At 40.4% G+C, this 22728-nt stretch overlaps 2 protein-coding genes across 2 annotated transcripts; both read left to right on the top strand.

Moving 5' to 3' along the window:
• Positions 1-635: 635 nt before the first annotated feature.
• Positions 636-2574, top strand: LOC135937176 (C-type lectin domain family 4 member M-like). The gene is made up of 8 exons (XM_065480266.1): positions 636-1415; positions 1475-1556; positions 1607-1657; positions 1715-1774; positions 1832-1862; positions 1924-1979; positions 2034-2151; positions 2264-2574. Exons 1-8 carry the CDS (start codon positions 1312-1314, stop codon positions 2494-2496), a joined length of 735 nt encoding a protein of 244 aa, XP_065336338.1. The 5' UTR covers positions 636-1311; the 3' UTR covers positions 2497-2574.
• Positions 2575-3109: 535 nt separating this feature from the next.
• LOC135935942 (uncharacterized) lies at positions 3110-4147 on the top strand. Its single transcript, XM_065478573.1, has 3 exons — positions 3110-3246; positions 3590-3766; positions 3819-4147. The coding sequence occupies exons 1-3, from the start codon at positions 3117-3119 to the stop codon at positions 4040-4042; spliced, it is 531 nt and encodes a 176-aa protein (XP_065334645.1). The 5' UTR covers positions 3110-3116; the 3' UTR covers positions 4043-4147.
• Positions 4148-22728: the final 18581 nt, after the last annotated feature.

The raw sequence follows: 22728 nt of genomic DNA, 5'->3' as shown, positions 1-22728 counted from the left end.
TTTAAAAACCTTTAATTTATTTTTACAGGTTATTGTGTGCCGACTCTCAAGCAATTTTTGCCCTTCATCATGCAAGAAATTGACAGCAAATATGCAGTGATAAACGCATAAATTCCGGTTGTTTTATTGGGATTTGCAGCGAGCGGCGTGTGAAGTGAACAAACTACTCTATGATTGGTTCGCTCGTCGCTCCTCGGCCACCGCGTAAATAGAGCAGCGATGCTCGCGTCCGCCACACTCTCTCGCCTGCCTCTCCCGCGGAAAGCCGCTCGCGTCCGCCGTCCGCGGCACAAAAAGCAGCGGCCGCGGAGGGAATAAAAGTATATTAATGCTTCCAGGGAGTAGCAGTAATGCCAGGAAATCGCCAGAGGCTTTAAATGTAATTAATACAGAATTAATTAAATTAAATATCGCCACGGAGGGATTTTTTTTAAAAATTATTAGGAAAAATCGGTTCAATATAAAATGAAATTTTTAATTCATAATAAAAAAGCATTAATTGCTTATAATATATCTCTTTTTGTTTACAAAAAAATATTACAAGTTTTTTTTTATCCCTGACCAAAGACCGAGAAGGACGCGCACTGTATACTGACACGAATGCTGAAACACCCAATAACAATTTAAGAGCACGGTTACGTGGGAATGATGACAACAAATAAAAATTTCATCGAATGATTACGCTTTTCATGCGTACGGTTTATTGCAAAAAATTTTAAATTAAAATTTTATGAACCCCTGAAATCATCACTGGCCTCTAAGCCTGCAATAGATCGAATTGGTCATCCACCTTCCAATATAATATAACAAAAAGCGCCATTTAAAGTCACGGAAAAGCCGGTGACGTGATAAAATTCAGGCTTCTTCGGCTTTTCTGCCTCTGTTTGAGTTTGAATGCTGATTATGAGACCGTCGATCATTGTACTTTACTTCTCCATCCTGCTCCACCTCCGCCGCTCCTTAATATCCTTTGCTCCAAATAGGCATTCTGGTTTTGCTTGATCGGAAAATTTACTGCCATGTACACGAAAATATTTTTTTAGCCCTGTGTTAAATTTTAATTAATTGTAAAATGTGGTTGCCGCGGTCTTGTACCGTTTTCACACTTTCCACGACGTTTTCCCTTTAGAAGGGAATTAATTTTAATTAAATTAATCAAATCAACCATCAATTTCCTTTCCTTAATGGTTTGATTTTCCTTAAAGAACTGCTATAAAAGGCCGTCGGCTCTTTTTCCACTCGCACTTCTTCTGCTTTCAGAGGAGGAATCACGTATTTTTTGGCTCAAATTCTCTTTTTCTTTCGGAAGAAATGCCGATGTTGTGGTTGATCTGTTTCGTCCTGCTCTTCTCGGCGGATGCCACTGCCAAAGAGGATGATAATCCTAACTGTGACGCATCCGCTACCAAATATCTGTAAGTTATACGTGGTTTTTTTATTTTAAACATTTTTGAATTTATTTATCATCCACCAGGTTAAACCAGGTGTTGACAATTATGGACGAACAAGACTCTGCAATCTTCAAGTACAGAAACCTGATCAGCAATGCGCAAAATGTAATCGACTTAAATAACTCTGCGTATTTTAATTTTTGAATGATTTTTAGGATTTAAAATCGGAAATAAACCAACTCAAATTGGACGGCAAAAATTCTAAAGTAAACCAATTTCGCTCGTAGAATTAAAAAAAATTGATTTTTTTCATAATTTTCAAGGACGAAATGCAGAAGATGATGTTGGATCTAAAAAATGAATTCCAAAATTCGATGAAAGAGGTGAAGTGTTGAAAAAACAAATAAAAGACGAAATTTCTAGTATGTTTTTAATTTCAGTTGGCGAATGATGTGGTTGCCATTCGAAACCGTGAGTCTTCATTGACCAATGAGTAAACCGCAGCTTTAAATTATGTTATCCTCTAATTTAGGTTTGGGAGTGACGAACCCGTTGAATGGAAAAATTTATCATTTCTCAACCAATGGAGTTAGTTGGCCACATTTTATTCATTTGAGTTTGAATTAACTGTTGGTTATTCAGAAAACTTGGGAGCAATCGAAGAAGCATTGCGAGCAGATCGGAATGCGCTTGGCGTCGGCAAAGACTCCAGAGGAATTAAATTTCCTGCATCAGACTATAAAAGTTCTACCTAAAACAGGTAAACATTGGACATATTTTTAATCCGCTTAAATTTAAATTTTGTTAATGTAAATTAGACTTTTTCTGTGTATATATGTTGTTAAATCGGGCCATTTTCTTTTGTGTTATAGACAATAACTTCTGGCTGTCGGCGTCGAACATTGGGCAAAAAGGATTAGAATTCAAGTGGCTGGACGGTGACGTGCTTCCCAACAACGAAAGTTCCCTGTGGCATAATGGAGTTTTCAATAATTACGGTAAAACTGACGATAATGTGTGCGCTGTCATTTATGTGAATAAGTTGCGTTATGATCGCTGTGGAAGCCATCACAATTTTATATGCCAATTTTTTAATGTCTTATAAAGCACAGAATGAAGACAATATTTAATAGATGTTTTTTCCGTCCGTGTGTTAATTTTCAAATAAACTGCATTGGTAATATTCGACAAATTATTGTGTTTTTTTCTCACTTGTTACCCCAAAAAGGCATGTATATATTAAGTTCGTTTAAATATATTGTGGTCTGACGATATGGAGAGCTGGCGAGCGAGTGTTTCCTTTAGAGCAGCGCGGTCGTGTGGCCGCAAAGAGGGGAAATATTAAATAATATATTATGGTCCATTAAACATTTCACCGATGATCCGAGAATTATTAGTAAACCGCTGCAATTAAATGAATTATGATTACCGAAAAAATATTTCAATTCACCTCATTTCGCGGCTTTCGTCGCTCTCTAAAAGAACATAAAAAATGCATTGATTTAGTTCTAAATAAAATAATAATATTAAATTTTACGTGATATTTAAACTGATGCAGGAGAATTTGAAGAGGACAAATTAATTTTGCTCTGCCTTCGCGACTGTAGAAGATGCGGCTTGCAACTGCGTATTCGCTCCATCTACGCATGAGGCGGGAAAAAACATATCAAACCGCAAGAGCCCAACTTGAAGTGAATTTTATTGTTTGTTCAGAATTCAGAGAGGATGGAGAGTGGAGGAAAGTTGCTGCTTGTGCTGCTCTCGATTTGCCTTCAGATCTTCACGTGCTCCTGCGTCTCCATCGATTTTCAACACAGGAATATCAACAGCTGGGAACTTCTGCTCGGAGCTAATGGTAAGGTTAACTTGACACATTTGAAAAATATTTCCGGCTCTTATTCGTGAGGAAATGACATTTTTTTCTCTGAATTTTCACTGGTTAATAACTCATATTTTTCATTTTAATTATTTAAATTTCCCAGATTTAACCTTGAAATGAGCCCAAATTTCTGCTCTAGTAAATTTTTAGAATATTTACTATAAACTGGCTTCCAAGGGGACATTTCTCGAAGGTAATCGGTGTACCCTTCGCTAAAAATTGGGATTTTTTACTATTTCTTCCCGACCGGCTACCATTAAATTAAGTAAAAAGACTAGAAAAATTATTTTCAACTAACCATCTTGATATTTTTCCCCAGAAAAAGAATTCCAGTACGACTTCTGCCGGTACGACGCATCAGAAAACCTGGAATGGTGCAAGAATAAGCCAAGAAAGCCTGTTGACATGAGAGAAAAATGCAATTGCAGCGTGAATCGCACTGAAAATGCAGAGGAAGACTCGGTTTACTTTACTGTCAACTGCAACAATGAAACACGTAAAACCGATTTTACAAATTTAAATTTTGTGATTTAAATTTTCTTTAATAGTTGACGGCTTTATTGGTGCGTGCCCACAAAAACTGACCATCATTTACGAGCACGGCGACGTACGTCATCCAGATGCAAGCGCGGAAATACGACCAACTGCCACCAACATGGAAGATAAAAGCAGCTGCTCCGTAATCTGGACGCTGCTTTTTTTCCTGTCTCTCGTGATCAACGTGGTCTTTGGCGTCGCATTGTTCGTGCGTAGAAAAAAGTTTCATCTCTGAAAAAGGAGATGAAGGCGTAGTTTTGAACAAACTTCTGAGAATTAATAACAATTTCACCGAATGATTACGCTTTTCATGTAAAGTTCATTGCAAAAATTTCAAAATAAAAAATTAGTATCTTTTATAAAATTATTACTTGGCTTCAAACTCAAAGCCTGCAATAGATTGAACTGGTCCACCCTTCGATATTATGCTTCATTTAACGTGAAGATAGAGGCGTTGACGTGATAAAATTCAGGCCAAAATGCGCTACCCAGCCGGCCAGAACGAGGAAATGTTGCTGCATTTTCTCTATCGATGAGTTGTCTACGTTTTTTTGCATCTCCATCCTGCTTCCTGCTCCGCCTCCACCACTGCTCTGCATCTGCACCTCGTTTTATCTTTGCTTTGAATTCATTCTGGCTGCTTATTGATCGGAAAATTTACTGCCATGCAGGAAAATATTTTTTAACTCTGGGGTTTTCCCAGAAACTAAAAATCTTCTCAAATAGAAAATATTCAAAAATTTTAATTATATATCAAATCCAGAAATATTCAATTTTTCATCCTCTCAGATTTCAAAATTACTTTTAATTGAATACGATTTTCTAACCAAAATCATTATAATAAAATGTGGTTGCCGTGGTTTTGTACCAATTATCACAATTTCCGCGATTTCCTTTCAGAAGAAAAATTATCTTACAATAAAATTAAATTAACCAAATCAACCATCAATTTCCTTTCCTTAATGGTTTTCCACTCGCACTTCCTCTGCTTTCATCAAGAAGAAATCATATATACTTTTTGGCTTTTTAACTTTTGAATAAATGTGAGCTTTACTCGAGGTCGCCGCTGATTCAGCGCCTTTCCTACCTTGTTGCTCGTCCTGCTCTCCTATATTTCGCCGAATCTACGCCTCCATGCTCTCGGTGCTCCGCTCGTCCGCGTGGCCGGTTGCTCTGGCGCCGTTTTCGTCTTGGACTTATGCATTAAATTTGCTTTCATCTCTTTAATTAAATAACCTGCCTAATACCCTTGTTGCCAATCCTTGACTACCGTTCAACGGAGGGGGCAAAGATCCGGTCAGGGAGGGAAACGCACACAATTTACTAATTAAAAAGATTGACCTTTATTTTTGCCATAAACATTGTCGGGCAGTGGATGATCCAAGAGAGAGAGAAAGAGAGAGGGTTGGTGATGCGGGGTCGTCTTATTGATGCTCCACAACTCGCACGCCAGTCCAGATCGTCCCAAACACTTTTTCACTAAGCACGCGACACGTTCACTCAGAGTTTTTCACTTTCGGCCGGACTTTCCCGAATTTTCTTCTTCACCCCTCGACGCATCACCTCGTCGGTTCCCACTACTCTCCAGTCTCTCGGTTCTCCACGCCCTGTTTTGCATGAGTCAAAAGAACATATTCCAGATTAACGACCTCGTCCCGCACACGCACGCAGCATTTCCGCTCCCATAAACTGTTTCTCAAATAATAACTGCTCAATGCTCGCCCGTTGTTTAATATTGCCAGACTCACAAAAACTGTTACCCGTCAGCGCCACCAATGAAGACGATATTTCACAATTCACAAAGCGCTGCCTTATTCTAAATTCTAACTCGGCGCAACACTTGCTGACATTTATATTGCTTCCCGCCTACTGCAGCTAAAAAATGCTGCTGAATTTTGCCAAATTCCAATCACATCCTCCCCGCCTAAATGTTGGGAGAATTTACATAAATTCCTCAAATGCTGACGTGCGTATGGGTTCCCTGTGGGAAATGGACCATTTAAAATTCGCCTTCGCCTTGTTTCCATTTTAAAATTTTCATCCTTTGATCTCGGTAGCCTCTTTAATAATATTTTAATTTATAAACGTATAAAAATATAAAATGTTAGTATTAATGTTAGTAAAATTCAATTGCTGCTTATTTATCTCTATATACCTGCTTGTTAAACTGATATCCTAGCATTTCATGAACTATACGCCGATGCTATAAGCCGAGTTCTTTACTCCACTTTTCCGCTTTTGCTGACCATTAATTATTCTCTTACGGACATTCAGTGCTCACGATCGAATATTGCCTTTTGATAATTTAATCGTAACCACGCAAACATTAATTACAAACAAAAATTATAATCCCCTTCTCCCTCCTTAAAAATTTGACGCTAACGCGGCCTTGAGCCCTGACCCTCACCTTGATCGCTCTGGCGGCGCGGTTTGTTTTCCTCCAACAGCTGAGCATGCGGAGCCGTCAGTTGTTGCATACGCCGTCACAAAGGCACCCACTCATTCTGCCGACTCTTCCGAGCACACAGCCCACTTTATACGTTCAGGCCGGCCCCATTTCCACAGCGCGCCACAACTCCCTTCTTTACTCACGTGTCCACGATTGCCCGTTTTTGTCGAGCTCTCCCAAACACGAATTTTCAATAATGGGAGCTATTAGCGGACGGCTCTTTGTGGTTCCGTCGATTCCGCCTTGTACGCGGTTCGGGCAGCGGGATCTTACCCTCTACGGCAACGTATGCAGCTAAAACACGCGAACCCAGCCCCGTGTACTCACGCACCGCACAACAAAACTTTCTCGGATTAAGGGCGGCTCAGTTACTTCTCATATTTGACGCTAAAGTGCTTTTGTCTCGCCCCCAAGGCAACATTCGTCGCGATCTTCCGCTCGTTTTTCGTCAAATTATCTTTTTATCTCGGCTGATAACATTTGCGTGTCAATTAAATATTTCTAAACTCAAGCTCTACCGGATTACGATGCAAACTACTGCGCAAAACAAAACTGAACTGCGGTTAAAATACTTCAAACGTTTCTCTTTTTCTTTTGATTTTCCATTCCCAGTTTGTTAAGCAGCATTGCCCTGAATTTTTTCAAGGATGAAAATCTTGATCGGGATTGACCTGTCCCGCGTCAAACAATTGCAAACTGAGAATCTTTTTCTCTATTTTTTTTTTAATTTTTTAAATCATAACGCTCGTCCCGTATGGTCTTTTTCCCGTACAAAAACATAACGTTTTATTACTACTTGTTATTCGTCCCACGCCGTCTGCCGAGCAGCTCGTCTTGCGGCGTCGTTCCACTCTTCCTCTCCGTCTCCTGCTGCTGCAAACATGTGCATAGCGATTAAACCTAATTCTTAACTACGCTCCGCCGCGTGAGTGACACCAGCCTTTTGCTTACACTACTACCTCTTTCTCTAAGGAATTTATCCCCAAAATGAGGCTCTTACAACTCCTTCGGGGTTGGTTAATTTCATTTGAAAGTACGCTGAGTATTAAGTTGAGTATAAAGTAAGTTCTTACTGCTATTTCCACACCACGTCGTGTGCCATTTTCTAGGTGGTTTGTTAAATTCTAATGGGAGTTTTTCTCCTCTTTTCCTTCTTCTTACACGTTAATGCCTTTCTTGGCTCTTTATTTTAGGCTAGAAACACTCACGGGCGGTGGAGGCGAATGCCCGCTTGCGCGAACATTGACCTCCCTTAACCTGCAAAGAATAAAATTAAGTCCTGCAAAAAGAAAAGGATAAAATTAGTGGGGCTTGACGGATCTCTACTCCCTGCTCGCTTATCTCTCCCTTTGGTTTAACTCGCCCTATTCTTCCAAATACCCAGAGAAAAAATGCTGGAATTAATCCCGTTTCGTGGTGGCCCAATTCGCCGCTTACTATTAAGCTTTCTACACTTGACCCATTTATTTCTTTTTTTTTCAAGGATGAAAATCTTGATCGGGATTGACTTGTCCCGCTTCAAACAATTGCAAAATTGGCTGAAGAGCTGTTTTGAGTGACTGTCCACGTCTGCCTTGGCTGCCGTTTTTACTTAATTTTAGTTTAAAAACCTTTTTAATTTATTTTTACAGGTTATTGTGTGCCTACTTTCAAGCAATATTTGCTATTTATTTCTTCTTTTTTCCAGGGACACTTCTTCTCTCACTTCTCGCATATTTAATATGGATGGCCATTGTTCGCCATTTTCAAGTTTTTGATTTTGCGTTCTCTGCCGCGAGATGTTGTAATTCTCTCGTGTTTCTTCCTGAGTTCTCGGCATACGACGGGAGCTTCATAACTCGCTTCCGTTCCTCGCCCGCGATTATGGTATTCCTCGTCGCCGCTGTTGTAGTTGTTGCCGCCATTCTTATAGTAGTTGTTGTTCTTCGGCCGCCGCCAGCAGCTACGCGCAAGGTGGCCCTCGTATCCGCAGTTGTAACAAGCCTGACCACGTCCCGGATTGAACCGTCGTCCGCCGCCTTTGTTGTTGTAATAATTGTTGCCGCGGTAAGGCTGCCGCTGCGGCTGGTAGTTATTCCCTCCAGCACCGCCGCCAAGCGCTTGGCGAGCAAGGCCGAGTATTTTGTCTTTCACCTCGCCTTCGACTACGCTTGCTGCAAGAGGTGTCAGAAGTCGCAGAATTTTAATGACAGCCGTTACTTGCTTGGCCATAAGCTTTAATTGCTCGCGCAACTCTCGCATTTCTTCCATCGGTCCCGTTTCGCCCGTCTTGCACTCGGTGACCACGTTGACCTCTTTCTTCTCCTCACTGGCCTCCAATTTTGCCAGCAACGCGTCCAGTTTTTTCATCGTGCTTCTTGCGGAAGTTTTCTTGCCCACACGCTTCTTGTCGACCTCTTCATCTGAGTCGGTTTCGGACGCGCTGTCCTCCTCGTCCGATGACTCTGTCGCGGAAAATTCGGAATCGGAGCTGCTCTCATCTCTCTTATTTCGGTGTTTTCCGCGTCCGCCGCCCTTTTTGGTCTTCCGCATTTTGGCGGTGCTTCTGTGCACGTCGATCTCTTTTGCTCGGGCCACCAAGTCTTTTACGGTGTCTGGACATCGAATAATTTTCTTGAAGTATTCGGAGCGGAGCGCGCTATAGATTTTCCGCACTTGCCGCGATTCGGACATAAACGGATCGGCCAAATCTAATAGTTTCCGCATCCTCTCTACGAATGTCATGATGCCCTCGCCCTTTCGCTGGCGTACCACTTGGAGTTTCGCCTCTGCTTTTCTCTCGCGTGTAGCATCCGCGAACTCTTCTCTCAAGTCGACCATAAACCCGTCCAAAGTTGCATTTTTTGCAGTTTCGGCCTGCTCCATCCACCTTATACACCAACTCTCGGCAGTTCCGCGCAATTTACTCTGTAGCAACTCCAGAGCAATTTGGTCATCCAGGCGGAAAATTATTTTAGTATGCTTAAATTTGCGCAAATACTCTTCTACTGACTCCTTCTCGTTGCCCGTAAACTCGGGCACGCGCTTCGAGGCTGCGTTGTAACGCCGGGCGCGTTCTGTACCTGAATTTTCTGCCATCGTGTTGTTTTCTCGCTCTTCTGTTGTGCTTGTTGCGCTGCTGCTACCCGTCCCTCTCTTGCCAAAGTCGTGAGAGCCGCGATTGGCTCTTATTCTAAATTGGGAATGCGATCTGCCCAAAAGTTCTTAAATGCTCCGCCTGGTTTTCTATCTCCCTCTGAGCTTTTCAACGTGACTCGGTAATAATTGGCCCAATGAATCGTCGGGAAATTGTCCCCGCTTTCTTCCGAAATATCTGTTAACGGAGTTGCCGCGCGCGCGACCCGCCCTGGTTCCCGTAGTAAAACGCGTCAAGTCTCCGTAAGATATCTTCCTCCGGAAGCCCCGCTGCTTCATCTATACGCGTCCCGGACGCGCCTGTTCGAGTTCGGCCGATTTTGATCGAGTCCAAATTGGCGAAAATGGACTCGAAAAAAATTGCAAGGTTTTTTCTCTTTCCCGCGCGTCACCCGCGTCGCCTTCGGTTACTACAAATTTGCCAATTGGTTTAACGAGCTAACCTGCCTAACCCTGACTTTGATTCCGACGGAGGGACATAGATCCGCGAGGGGAGGGAAACAACTAAAATTAATGAATGAGACTGACCTTTATTTCCTCGTTAAACATCGGTGGGCAGTAGAGGCCACGGGAAAAGCGAGAGAGAGGGTGTCGAGGGATGTTCTTCAGCCAGGTCACTCCAACGGTTCCGGTCTTCTTGTTCACTCACTTTGTCTCTTTTCGCTTCTGGCTGTCGCACAGAGTTATTCTCAATTTGCCGTCCGTCGGCGAACTGAACTGTAGTCTTCGCAGCACCCCTCGACATCGGTTCGCTTCCCACTCTCTCCTTTTTCCAGTTCTCCACGCCCTTTGAATCATTATCAAAAAAAATTCCATTCAACTTACTGACCCCAGGCCCACACACACGCACAATTTTTGCTATCATCATCTATTTTTTCCAGTGTTGCTCAACAACTGCCAAAGACCTTATTGAGGCCGACGGACAGTTTTTTCCGAGCCCGATTAAAATTACACAACGAGCGAGCGGGAATTAAGTTTTCACGTGACCGAATTCAATAAAATTCCGGTCACATTCCATACAACTTAATGACCCCGTTCCCACACGAACGCACAATTTCTGCTATCATGAAGCTCTTTTCTCAAGTATTGCTCAATGCTTGCTTAATGCCCGCTCGTTGTTTAATTTTAATCGGGTTCGAAAAAACTACCCGTCAGCATCACTAATGCAGTCGGTATTTTACATTCCGTATAAAGCGCTGCCTTATTCCAAATCCTAACTCGGCGCACCACAAGCTGACATTTGCTTTTCGTCTAGAAACAATCAACCGCCGTTTACGATTCTGAGGCGTGCTTGCTGACATACACATATGAATCATTCTCTGCTTTTACTGCTCGCTTTTAAACAATAATTTCTCGTGACCGAATTTGAGAAAATTCCGGTCACACATACTCACAGTTTTCTATGCGAATTATTTCGTTTCTTATAAAGCACAAAATGAAGATAAATATTTAAAAGATATTTTTCCTGTCCGTGTGTTAATTTTCAAATAAACTGCATTGGTAATATTCGACAAATTATTGTGTTTTTTCTCACTTGTTACCCCAAAAAGGCATGTATATATTAAGTTCGTTTATGGAGAGCTATGGCGAGTGTTTCCTTCAGAGCAGCGCGGTCGTGTTGCGGCAAAGAGGGGAAAAATATTAAAATATATATTATGCGGTCCATTAGACATTTAACCGATGATCGAAGAATTATTAGGAAAATTCTGGAAGATATAATGCTATTTTCAACTATAATTCAATCTACATCTCACCAGCAATATTTTTAAATTTATTCAATCTGTAATTTATTAAAAATTCTAAAAAATTAAATCCGCACGTCTATATTCAATTTAAAATGATGATTACACCAAAGGGGATAATCTTCGTCTATTATTTGGTTCGATATTGAACCGATTTTAATTCTAATAGCGGCGAGAACAGAGTTGCCGGCGTGATAAAAAGTTGCAGCTTTTAATTGCTGTGTTTTTCAGCTGCACACACAAAAAAAAATCTCTATCTGAGACACTTTTGGTGTCTCTAATTGAGACACTTTGAAAAATGTTTCAAACTGAGATACTTTTCGGAGGAAACGTCTCAGTTTGAAACACTTTCCGAAGAAGTGTCTCAGATTGAAACGCTTTCCGAAGAAGTGTCTCAGATTGAAACGCTTTCCGAAGAAGTGTCTCAGATTGAAACGCCTTCCGAAAATGTGTCTCAGATTGAAACACTGATATGATAAATTGCTGTTTAAAACGTTTAATACATACTTATATACAAATCACTCACCTGAATTTTTCTCAAATAGGACACTCTAGTCAGCTCAAGCTGATAAGGTAAAAAGCGTCTCCTCTCGCTGCGAGAGATGCTTTTTACAGCCGCGCTGGCTCTCGGCCGTAGTTTCGTCGCCGGTATTGCAGACTTTTCTGCAATTTCGCCGATTTCTGTGCTTTGCGGACATCGTGTGTAGTGCTTAGCACGTCGTGTGTTATTGTTTTTACAAGCTGTTAATCACGATAGGCAACCAAACACGACAATTGCAGCTGGACTGAGCATAGTTCTGCGCGTGGGAGTTTAACAAAAACGGGGTGGTAAGGTAATGCCGTTTCAACTCAAGACAATATATTTTTTATTACTCGCCGTGCAAGTTTGAAGGATTTGGGTCAAAATTTTCATTTTCCTTGCTGGAGTCACCAATAAAATTTCATCTCCCCTCTTCCAACTATCTAGGTTGGCCAAACTTCTTTTGTCTTAAAAACAAATCAGCTGGCACCAATTGTTGACATGATGAGAGACATGATTTTTATTTCACCTTCTAATCTTTTATTGTGTTGCGATATTTCAGTTTTCAGAAGTTGTATTCAAAAAGAGGACAGTAAGTAGTATAATTTTCTTTTCATTTATTTATTAAATGATGATGTAATGTATTAAATAATTAAATTTAGACAGGTGCAATCGAGTACATAAGTGTGGATGGAGCCTGAACCTTTAGGAAACTGCCAGGGATTTTGTCATCATGCCCAAGAGCCTTGAGCCGGTGGTGTTGATACGTATCATACGTGGCTGTCTATGCTGAACCGGCTGCCCACCAAGCCGAAGAACTAGAAGCTTTTGGCGGCTCAAAAGCCATGTTTTAGGTACGTTAAGATATTCCTGCCATTCCCGTTATGGTAAAGTTACAGTTTCTGCCGGGTTACACATCTCGCCAGTTCTTACGAAAATCACATGTAAAAGTAGGGGTGGCGAAAACTGTAACTCGGCGGCGAAAACTGTAGCTTTTCCATAACAACTATAGACTGTTGGATGATCGGATGACCCCGGCTAGCAGGCCGTCTCGCCTGTCTAACGTTTTCCCTTCACCAAATTTTATACTCTTATAAATTACAAAACCCAAATGTTTTTTTCCTTTTTTCTTTTTAAAATTTCGCGTACCATTGGTTCAATGAAAGTGTAGTCCTATATTTGAGCAAATTATATAGAAGGAAGCTTGGTTCTCAATTTGAATATTAATTGATTTCAAATGATTCTAAACTCGTCATTAACAAGTAACCCTTTGCAGGAGTAACTTGAAGCAGGCGTTTTAATTGTGCCAGTGGAGAGACGGCAGACAACGCGAGCTTAGCACATGTCATGCTGACCGAGCTGCTGATCATGACAATGCCTCCCAGGAAGGTGCGTTCGTTGACTTATACTACTCGTAATGCCAATTTCCATTATGTTTTTTTGCAGAGAGCTGTATATACCTGGTCCAGAACCTGAACTGCGACGAGCCCTGCTCCACACATGCATCTTTCGTATACGAAGAAATGCTTGAGCCAGCCCATTACACGTCGGCCAAGCCAAGCCAAGGACAAGCTGATGCTCACTCTGGTGTGGCGGTGAGCGGTATCTTTGGCGGCAGCGTGCCAACTTTGGAGCTTGAAATGTTGGAGGACCACGCTGCTGGGGCGCAACACAGCGTGGCGCCGCCCGTAAACGCCTTGCTGCAGGCGGCGACGACACGGGGTGGGGAGCATGGCGCCTCGGTCGGCGCCGCAACTCGTACCGCTGGCCGTATATTTATCAGACTGCCCAAGTTCTTCCTCGACCATGCAGAGATAGCCCTCTGCTCCCCCCAACTCGGACAGCAGCATAATTAGACAGTGCTAAACTTTTAAAACTCGCTCGACTACTCGTATATGTGCTCGAGTATAGATCATCACTTAACTAAATTTAAAAATGCATGTAAATTCGACAGAAAAATATTAAAATGAAAAATTGAAGTGAAATAATCATTTGGTTTTTTAGGTAAACTTGGCACAAGTTTTAATCTTCTATAAAATTATTGCAGACTGCCGTAAATGATTCCTTGTCGTATCAATCCATTTTATTTATCAACTCTCAGTCGCAAATACAAAACTGTATTAAAAAATACTAATATTATGGAGTGTATATGATAATTGAGATGTTGCACTTTACGAAGAATAACTTTTTTTATTGTTAGGAACTTTGGTAATCAGCTTATCAAATCAAATAACATTGCATAGTTAGACATATTCAAGTTGTTATATATTTTTACACAATTAGTATGTGTATTTATTTAGGTTAGACGAATCAAAATTTATATCAACCATCAGATGATATTAACAAAAAATTACCTAAATAATCTACAATTTTGCGTAGAATCTCTTTTTAAATTGAAGGTATTTTTTGGCTTGATTTTTATTTTTCTTCTGGAGCACGGCACAATCCAGAAAGTCCAAAAAATTTTTGCTATAAGGTGGATATGTACTGTTAAAACAGTAGTACGCCCCTGCCAGTTGCACATACACTCCAAATGCGTCCAAGTCTTTAGCAGAGTTTAATTCCCTCCCCTCTGCAAGAAGGAAGGTGTCTGAGATCCCTCCTTTGGTATCCACATAGCAAACACAGACTGGGCCATTAGATTCGATGTTTTCCGGAGATACCAGATCATCGTCAGAAAGCTGTTTATCATTTCGATTTCAATGGGAAAGTTTAAATATGATGATATTAAAAATACCTGGTAAACACTGAGCGCCGCGGTGTAGTTTTTGGAGGCGTACTTGTTGTCTTCCAGTTCTTTGTGCAATTTAACTAAAATCTCCAGTTTCTCCCCGTCCAGCTGTGATGGTTGCTCGAACATTTCGCCCAGTTGCAGAATCATATTGTTGAAGTTGTCCATAACCTTGAAATGCGGTAATCCACATAGGAAAAAGAATTCAGCTTTGATCTGGAACAATTTATTTCAATAAAATTTCATTTATTAAATGAAGTGCTAGTATAGCATACCACTTCATAGTTGACCAACATTGGATATTGGTTGGCGACTTCCAACACAGTACTACATTCTTTAATCTTTTCTCTTCGAAAATCAAAACAGGAAGGTAGCAACTCAACAATTTTGTGTGCATCAGCATCCTTCACTTTCAGGAAATGCAAAATGTCATCTCTTTCTTCTAGCAACATAAATTTTTTATCACTTTTCTAGAACACATTTTGAATATGGACTTATCAATATATACCTTGCCCATGAATATTTGTGGTTGCTCCATCCTCACCTAATTGTTTCTTCTCAATCGGGGAACCAACGTCATCCTTTTCATTGGATTTTCTGCCAAATGATTAAATACTTAACTATTAGAAAGCATTAATAATTATTTGAATAAACTCACCTCTTTTTGCCACCATTTGTATCTCTTTGGAGGACTGCAACAATTGAGCCTCTTTGACGGTCATCATCTGTCACCAGGCTGTTGCCTTTGATTACTCGATGCCTGTAGTTTCGAACAAAGGTGCTGATTGTCTTAGCCAAGACTCTCTGTTATATAAAAAGTAAATATTATAGTATTTTTCTTATTGTAAAATAAGTTTGATAACCTTCAGAGAAGCGAAATCTTCATCATTTTTAGCATGGATATCACTATTCATGATATTTGGATAGGTTTTGAGTAGAAAGGATACATAGGTTTGGTAGTCTTTGGGGGTTGGTTGCTGTTTTAGTGACAGGAGATGGAGGCTAACGATTTTAATAAATTTAGATGAGTTGTGCAGCATCTTTCCAGTCTCAATCATTTCTTGCACTTCAGCTGTCAATGTGGGCATAGTGATATCCTCTATTGCTAATACTCTCCGGTCCTTTCCAAGAGACGAAGCTGACGCAGCAGGTGCCACAACCAAGTTTGGTTGATCAACTTCAGGAACATCGACAAATTCTACTTGGGGAACGTTTGGACTCTGTAAAAATTTTAATTATGATTAACCTTCTTTATGAATGAAATAAGTTTCAAAATTTGTATCACGTTCTTATTGTATGTATCTTACATATAAAATATAATGATGACGCATGGAGTTCAATTGTTTAGCGCATTATTGCATAATTTATAATTAACAAAAAACATTTTTCATACCAAATACCCAATTCCATCCTCTTCGTAAGCAGCTGAACTAAATTCAATGAGAATGGGTTGCGTAGAACTATTGTCCATTTCATCAAAACCAGAGCTAATGCATCTGCTGCTAGATGATTTTTGTGCTTCAAAAGAAGACTGAAATCAATCCCAGAATTAAAACATGCATAACTCTCTAAATTGTGTTTATTTATAATATACTGACTGAAGTACTAGGTACGTCGGCTGCCGCTCTGATAGGAGATTCCCTGAATGCGAATCGTACCCTGAAGATATCGACGTTGGGCAGCATTCTCATGGATGAGGTTAATTGCATTTCCCCTAGCTTAGGGTGATCAAATAAAAAGATAGGAAAATGGGTATTCAACTTTTTGCTAAGTCTTGGGTCTCCCTTGCAGATTTCATCAAATGCACTCTGCAGCAACAAGAATTCTGATTTTCCTGGGTTACAAGTTGAGTTGATCGAAACTGGGATCTTCGCAGGTCGATCTGCAAGGTCAAGATCTAATGCAAAAAATCTTTCTCCGATTGAATAATCCATTTTGCTATTTTGTTTATATAGGCGGTAACAAAAACAACTCCCAAGACTAAAAAAAGCATGCTTGTGTGAAGCGAGCGCGAAGAAAAAACCATTGAAACAATGATACCAACCGCTTCAAATTGTTATTTGATTTATTAGCCTATTAGTACCCCAAAAGAAACAAAAGTGAATTTAACACACTCCGGTTTTACACGTTGGCACTTCCTATTGCGATAACTGGGCTGAGCCTGCATATAATAATGTTTTTGTGAGCGTAAAGCGTAACAACCTTTCAAGATGGACAATAATGAGCTCAGTCCGCTGGGCCGTGATGCCCTTGAGACCATCGTACGATTAAGAGAAGAGCACGGAATGAGCCTTGGTGGCATCGGCGTCCTCAATTCCTCTTACAATAAAATGTTGGACTCTTTCGTCAAAATCGTAGAGGTAATAACAACAAAAATGTATTAAAATTAACTTCAATGAGTAACTCCAAATAAAAAATATAATTCCAATTCAGCTGCTACTTTAGAGATTAATTTTTTTAAATATTACTATCGTTTTTAAGATATTAAAATATTCAGAAAGGTGTGTAACGTAAAAACCAATAATTGATTCAGGAAATCCTTGCACGCCCCCCGTATTTTAATATTAGAATATACTTCACATTGTCTTATCTGTTGCCCTCTTTCAGGACAATTTGAGGAAAACAGACCCTGAAACTGCAGAGAGATTTGCGAAGGAATCAAAGCGAGTTCTATTGAATGATCCGTTGATCGATGTCTCAACCGAGTACCGCATCATGAAGAATTTGAAACTGCACTACGGGTACGTGGCACCACAGGCCATAGAAATTGGGCATCATCATGTCAAAAAAGGTGACGCACTCGTCAGAAAATCAATTATGGCTGTGTATGTTCCACTTGTGAAGCAGCTCATCAAAATCTTTGATTTCAAGGAAACCAGAGATTTAATTTTGAATTCAAAAGTCAAACCTAGTACTGACGGTGTTATCCGAAGCGTATATGATGGTAGCTTTGTCAAAGAAAATCCCATTTGTCAAACCTATGAGAACGCCTTGATACTTCAGTTGTATCAAGATGACGTAGAGTTGTGCAACCCTCTTGGCTCTCACACAAAAGTAAACAAAGTCACATTAATATATTGGTCGATTTTAAATTTCCCTGAACACATGCGCTCAAATTTGAAAGCGCTCAACCTATGTGGCGTTGTTTTAGCAGAGAATGTTAAAGAGTACGGTTTTCAGGCGGTTCTCTCAGACTTTTTTGATTGCTTGGCCAAGTTAGAGTCACCCGAAGGTCTGGAACTGCAATTGAATAGTGGGGAAACCCTGGCTATCCACGGAACATTGCTTTCAGTAAATGGCGACGGGCTCGCTCTGAACAGCATGGGGGGCTTTAAGGGGATTGGCTTTTCCTTAAAGCCTTGTCGGAACTGCCACTTGTCTAGAGATCAAATAAAATTTGACTTTGATGAACACAATCTTAGAAACCTCGAATCTCACAGGGAGAGTTTGAAGCTGTTACAGAGCGAGAACAAATCGGCTGCGGAAATTAGGGAAATTAGCAAAAATTTGGGCATTAACGGGGACTCTGTTCTTTCCATATTACCCAACTTTGATGTCACAAAAAACCTCCCACAGGACCTTATGCACAATTTGATGGAAGGAGCGGAAGAAGTGGAACTGAGGGCACTGATTTATGAACTTGTTGAGGAGCAAAAGCTTCTTACCTTTGACCAATTAAATAATTTGCTGGCCTGTTTCCCATACCCTGAACAATTTGCTCATTGCAAGCCTTCAACGATTGACAGAGGGCATATTTTGCAGGGAAAATTAAGGCAGAATGCCAGCCAAATGCTATGTTTACTTTACATCATCCCAATTGTTCTCGAGTCGTTTGCCAAAGACTCATCAGCTGTTGATCACCTTCTGAATTTCTCTTTGTTGGGAAAAATTGGGAACATCCTTATGGCCTATGAAGTAGACAAGTGTGACCTCGAGATGGCACGATTAATGATTAAAACCCACCACATGAGATACGTTAAATTGTTTCCCAATTTCAATATCACGCCCAAATTCCACTTCTTAGTGCACACACCATCAGTCATTGAGCAATTGGGCCCAATTAGAGTCTCTTGGACAATGCGGTATGAAGCATTGAACGCTTGGGCATCAAGGGTGGGAGAACAAACAAGGAACTTTGTAAACATCCCCAAAACTTTGGCAACCAGGTTCCAGGTTAAAAAAGTCATCGACTTTCAATTTTGTGATGAGGGTGCTGCAGTTTTAGGAGAGAAAACGTTCCTGCCAGTGGGTGCCCAGATTATTGATCTGAATGGATACTATCTTGGTTCCCAGGTAGCTCAAGAATTCAAAATCAGCATAAATGATAGCACCGTCAGCTCGGTAGACAAAGTGTTCTTGCAAAACTTTGAAATCAAGCCTTGCTCAATTCTGTTGCTCTCCAATCCAGTTGATGAACTGCCCACTTTTGGAATGGTCAAAGCCATTTTTGTCAAGGGAACAAGCTGCAATTTTGTGCTCAATAAATTAAGCACTGTTTGCTTCAATCAAATAAATAACTGTTACGAAGTTGAAAAAACCAATCTCTTTGGATCAACTATGTCAGACAAAATTGCGTTCCTTCATCCACTACCCATCATCAGCTACAAAGGGAAATTACTTGTAATTCTTCAATATCATAGCCGAAATGAATTCATTGGTTAGTTTGATTCTGATGTCATAGTAAAACCTAAGAGAGTGCAGTGGCAATTCAATAGAACATTTAAAACAGACGAATGTATTTTATGTATATAAAAAGTGTGTTAAAATAAAACTTTGATATGTCTAACTATGCAATGTTATTTGATTTGATAAGCTGATTACCAAAGTTCCTAACAATAAAAAAAGTTATTCTTCGTAAAGTGCAACATCTCAATTATCATATACACTCCATAATATTAGTATTTTTTAATACAGTTTTGTATTTGCGACTGAGAGTTGATAAATAAAATGGATTGATACGACAAGGAATCATTTACGGCAGTCTGCAATAATTTTATAGAAGATTAAAACTTGTGCCAAGTTTACCTAAAAAACCAAATGATTATTTCACTTCAATTTTTCATTTTAATATTTTTCTGTCGAATTTACATGCATTTTTAAATTTAGTTAAGTGATGATCTATACTCGAGCACATATACGAGTAGTCGAGCGAGTTTTAAAAGTTTAGCACTGTCTAATTATGCTGCTGTCCGAGTTGGGGGGAGCAGAGGGCTATCTCTGCATGGTCGAGGAAGAACTTGGGCAGTCTGATAAATATACGGCCAGCGGTACGAGTTGCGGCGCCGACCGAGGCGCCATGCTCCCCACCCCGTGTCGTCGCCGCCTGCAGCAAGGCGTTTACGGGCGGCGCCACGCTGTGTTGCGCCCCAGCAGCGTGGTCCTCCAACATTTCAAGCTCCAAAGTTGGCACGCTGCCGCCAAAGATACCGCTCACCGCCACACCAGAGTGAGCATCAGCTTGTCCTTGGCTTGGCTTGGCCGACGTGTAATGGGCTGGCTCAAGCATTTCTTCGTATACGAAAGATGCATGTGTGGAGCAGGGCTCGTCGCAGTTCAGGTTCTGGACCAGGTATATACAGCTCTCTGCAAAAAAACATAATGGAAATTGGCATTACGAGTAGTATAAGTCAACGAACGCACCTTCCTGGGAGGCATTGTCATGATCAGCAGCTCGGTCAGCATGACATGTGCTAAGCTCGCGTTGTCTGCCGTCTCTCCACTGGCACAATTAAAACGCCTGCTTCAAGTTACTCCTGCAAAGGGTTACTTGTTAATGACGAGTTTAGAATCATTTGAAATCAATTAATATTCAAATTGAGAACCAAGCTTCCTTCTATATAATTTGCTCAAATATAGGACTACACTTTCATTGAACCAATGGTACGCGAAATTTTAAAAAGAAAAAAGGAAAAAAACATTTGGGTTTTGTAATTTATAAGAGTATAAAATTTGGTGAAGGGAAAACGTTAGACAGGCGAGACGGCCTGCTAGCCGGGGTCATCCGATCATCCAACAGTCTATAGTTGTTATGGAAAAGCTACAGTTTTCGCCGCCGAGTTACAGTTTTCGCCACCCCTACTTTTACATGTGATTTTCGTAAGAACTGGCGAGATGTGTAACCCGGCAGAAACTGTAACTTTACCATAACGGGAATGGCAGGAATATCTTAACGTACCTAAAACATGGCTTTTGAGCCGCCAAAAGCTTCTAGTTCTTCGGCTTGGTGGGCAGCCGGTTCAGCATAGACAGCCACGTATGATACGTATCAACACCACCGGCTCAAGGCTCTTGGGCATGATGACAAAATCCCTGGCAGTTTCCTAAAGGTTCAGGCTCCATCCACACTTATGTACTCGATTGCACCTGTCTAAATTTAATTATTTAATACATTACATCATCATTTAATAAATAAATGAAAAGAAAATTATACTACTTACTGTCCTCTTTTTGAATACAACTTCTGAAAACTGAAATATCGCAACACAATAAAAGATTAGAAGGTGAAATAAAAATCATGTCTCTCATCATGTCAACAATTGGTGCCAGCTGATTTGTTTTTAAGACAAAAGAAGTTTGGCCAACCTAGATAGTTGGAAGAGGGGAGATGAAATTTTATTGGTGACTCCAGCAAGGAAAATGAAAATTATGACCCAAATCCTTCAAACTTGCACGGCGAGTAATAAAAAATATATTGTCTTGAGTTGAAACGGCATTACCTTACCACCCCGTTTTTGTTAAACTCCCACGCGCAGAACTATGCTCAGTCCAGCTGCAATTGTCGTGTTTGGTTGCCTATCGTGATTAACAGCTTGTAAAAACAATAACACACGACGTGCTAAGCACTACACACGATGTCCGCAAAGCACAGAAATCGGCGAAATTGCAGAAAAGTCTGCAATACCGGCGACGAAACTACGGCCGAGAGCCAGCGCGGCTGTAAAAAGCATCTCTCGCAGCGAGAGGAGACGCTTTTTACCTTATCAGCTTGAGCTGACTAGAGTGTCCTATTTGAGAAAAATTCAGGTGAGTGATTTGTATATAAGTATGTATTAAACGTTTTAAACAGCAATTTATCATATCAGTGTTTCAATCTGAGACACATTTTCGGAAGGCGTTTCAATCTGAGACACTTCTTCGGAAAGCGTTTCAATCTGAGACACTTCTTCGGAAAGCGTTTCAATCTGAGACACTTCTTCGGAAAGTGTTTCAAACTGAGACGTTTCCTCCGAAAAGTATCTCAGTTTGAAACATTTTTCAAAGTGTCTCAATTAGAGACACCAAAAGTGTCTCAGATAGAGATTTTTTTTTGTGTGTGTGGCGGCCGCGCCACGCGCGTCTTTCGTTTCATTTTTCTTCTCCATCCTGCTGCTCCTCTTTGCTGCATGCGCCGCCGTCGTTTTATTCCGATACTCACAATCGGACGAGATTTGAAAATAAATATTATTTTTAATCAATGGTTCATCCACCAGATGCAGAATATTTTTTTTTTCAATTTTCTGCGATCTTTTCATTAGGAATGCCAGCAGGAGGAAAGAAACAAAATGCTTGGGGTACATGTTGCTAACCCTTTTGATGCAAGCAGCCAGAATGGGGCCTATTGATTTTTTTTCTTGTCAGAATTTTATATTTAGACGTTTGCACTTAAAGACTAAGTTTTTTTAGCACACCAATCGATTCTTGAGGGTCGATTTAGGTAAATTGGATATTTTTGCCGACCAAAAAGTCCAACGAACTTTTTTCCCGCCAAAACAATATAAACATAATATAAGAGAAGTGCGCATGATATAAAGGAAAATATTTTTAGCCCTGGGTTTTTTCCGGAAACAAAAATTATTTTTTAGTAGAAAAGAGCTTCAATTCAAAATTTTTAATTTTTTTTCTAAACCAGGGAGTTCTTCAACCTCTCAGGTTTTCCGAATTAAGCGACTGAAAATGACCTAAGAAAATACAATCAAATTATTTTATCATAAAATGTGGTTGCCGCGTTGCCGCGGTCTTATCGTCGCCACATACTTGCAGAGTTTTCCCTTACAATTAAAATAACAATTCTTTCTTTAATGGATATTTTCCTTATAGAAATGGGGTTGCCGCGGTCTTATTGCAATCAAATAACTTGCCAAGTTTTCCTTACAGTCAAATTTTTAATTAAACTGACCAAATTAACCACGAATTTCCTCTCTTTTTAATGGTTCATTTTTCCTTAGAACTGCAATAAAAGGCTGTCGAATCTTTTCCACTCGCACTTTACCTGCTTTCGTCAAGAAGAAATCACATATTTTGTGGCTCAAATTCTCTTAATCTTTCGGCGAAGTTATGCCGATTTTGTGGTTGATCAGTTTCGGCC

The sequence above is a fragment of the Cloeon dipterum genome, chromosome 2, assembly GCF_949628265.1.
Source record: "Cloeon dipterum chromosome 2, ieCloDipt1.1, whole genome shotgun sequence".
NCBI classification, from domain to species: domain Eukaryota; kingdom Metazoa; phylum Arthropoda; class Insecta; order Ephemeroptera; family Baetidae; genus Cloeon; species Cloeon dipterum.
This window is presented reverse-complemented; position numbering and strand designations above follow the sequence as displayed.

What these genes read in the sequence shown, in the direction of transcription:
- LOC135937176 (XM_065480266.1), top strand. Translation starts at nt 1,312, where the DNA reads ATGCCGATGTTGTGGTTGATCTGTTTCGTCCTGCTCTTCTCGGCGGAT. An exon ending in TGATCAGCAATGCGCAAAAT is followed by an intron (nt 1,557 to 1,606) that starts GTAATCGACTTA and finishes AATGATTTTTAG; the next exon opens with GATTTAAAATCGGAAATAAA. An exon ending in TGGACGGCAAAAATTCTAAA is followed by an intron (nt 1,658 to 1,714) that starts GTAAACCAATTT and finishes ATAATTTTCAAG; the next exon opens with GACGAAATGCAGAAGATGAT.
- LOC135935942 (XM_065478573.1), top strand. Translation starts at nt 3,117, where the DNA reads ATGGAGAGTGGAGGAAAGTTGCTGCTTGTGCTGCTCTCGATTTGCCTT. An exon ending in ACTTCTGCTCGGAGCTAATG is followed by an intron (nt 3,247 to 3,589) that starts GTAAGGTTAACT and finishes ATTTTTCCCCAG; the next exon opens with AAAAAGAATTCCAGTACGAC. An exon ending in CAACTGCAACAATGAAACAC is followed by an intron (nt 3,767 to 3,818) that starts GTAAAACCGATT and finishes TTTCTTTAATAG; the next exon opens with TTGACGGCTTTATTGGTGCG.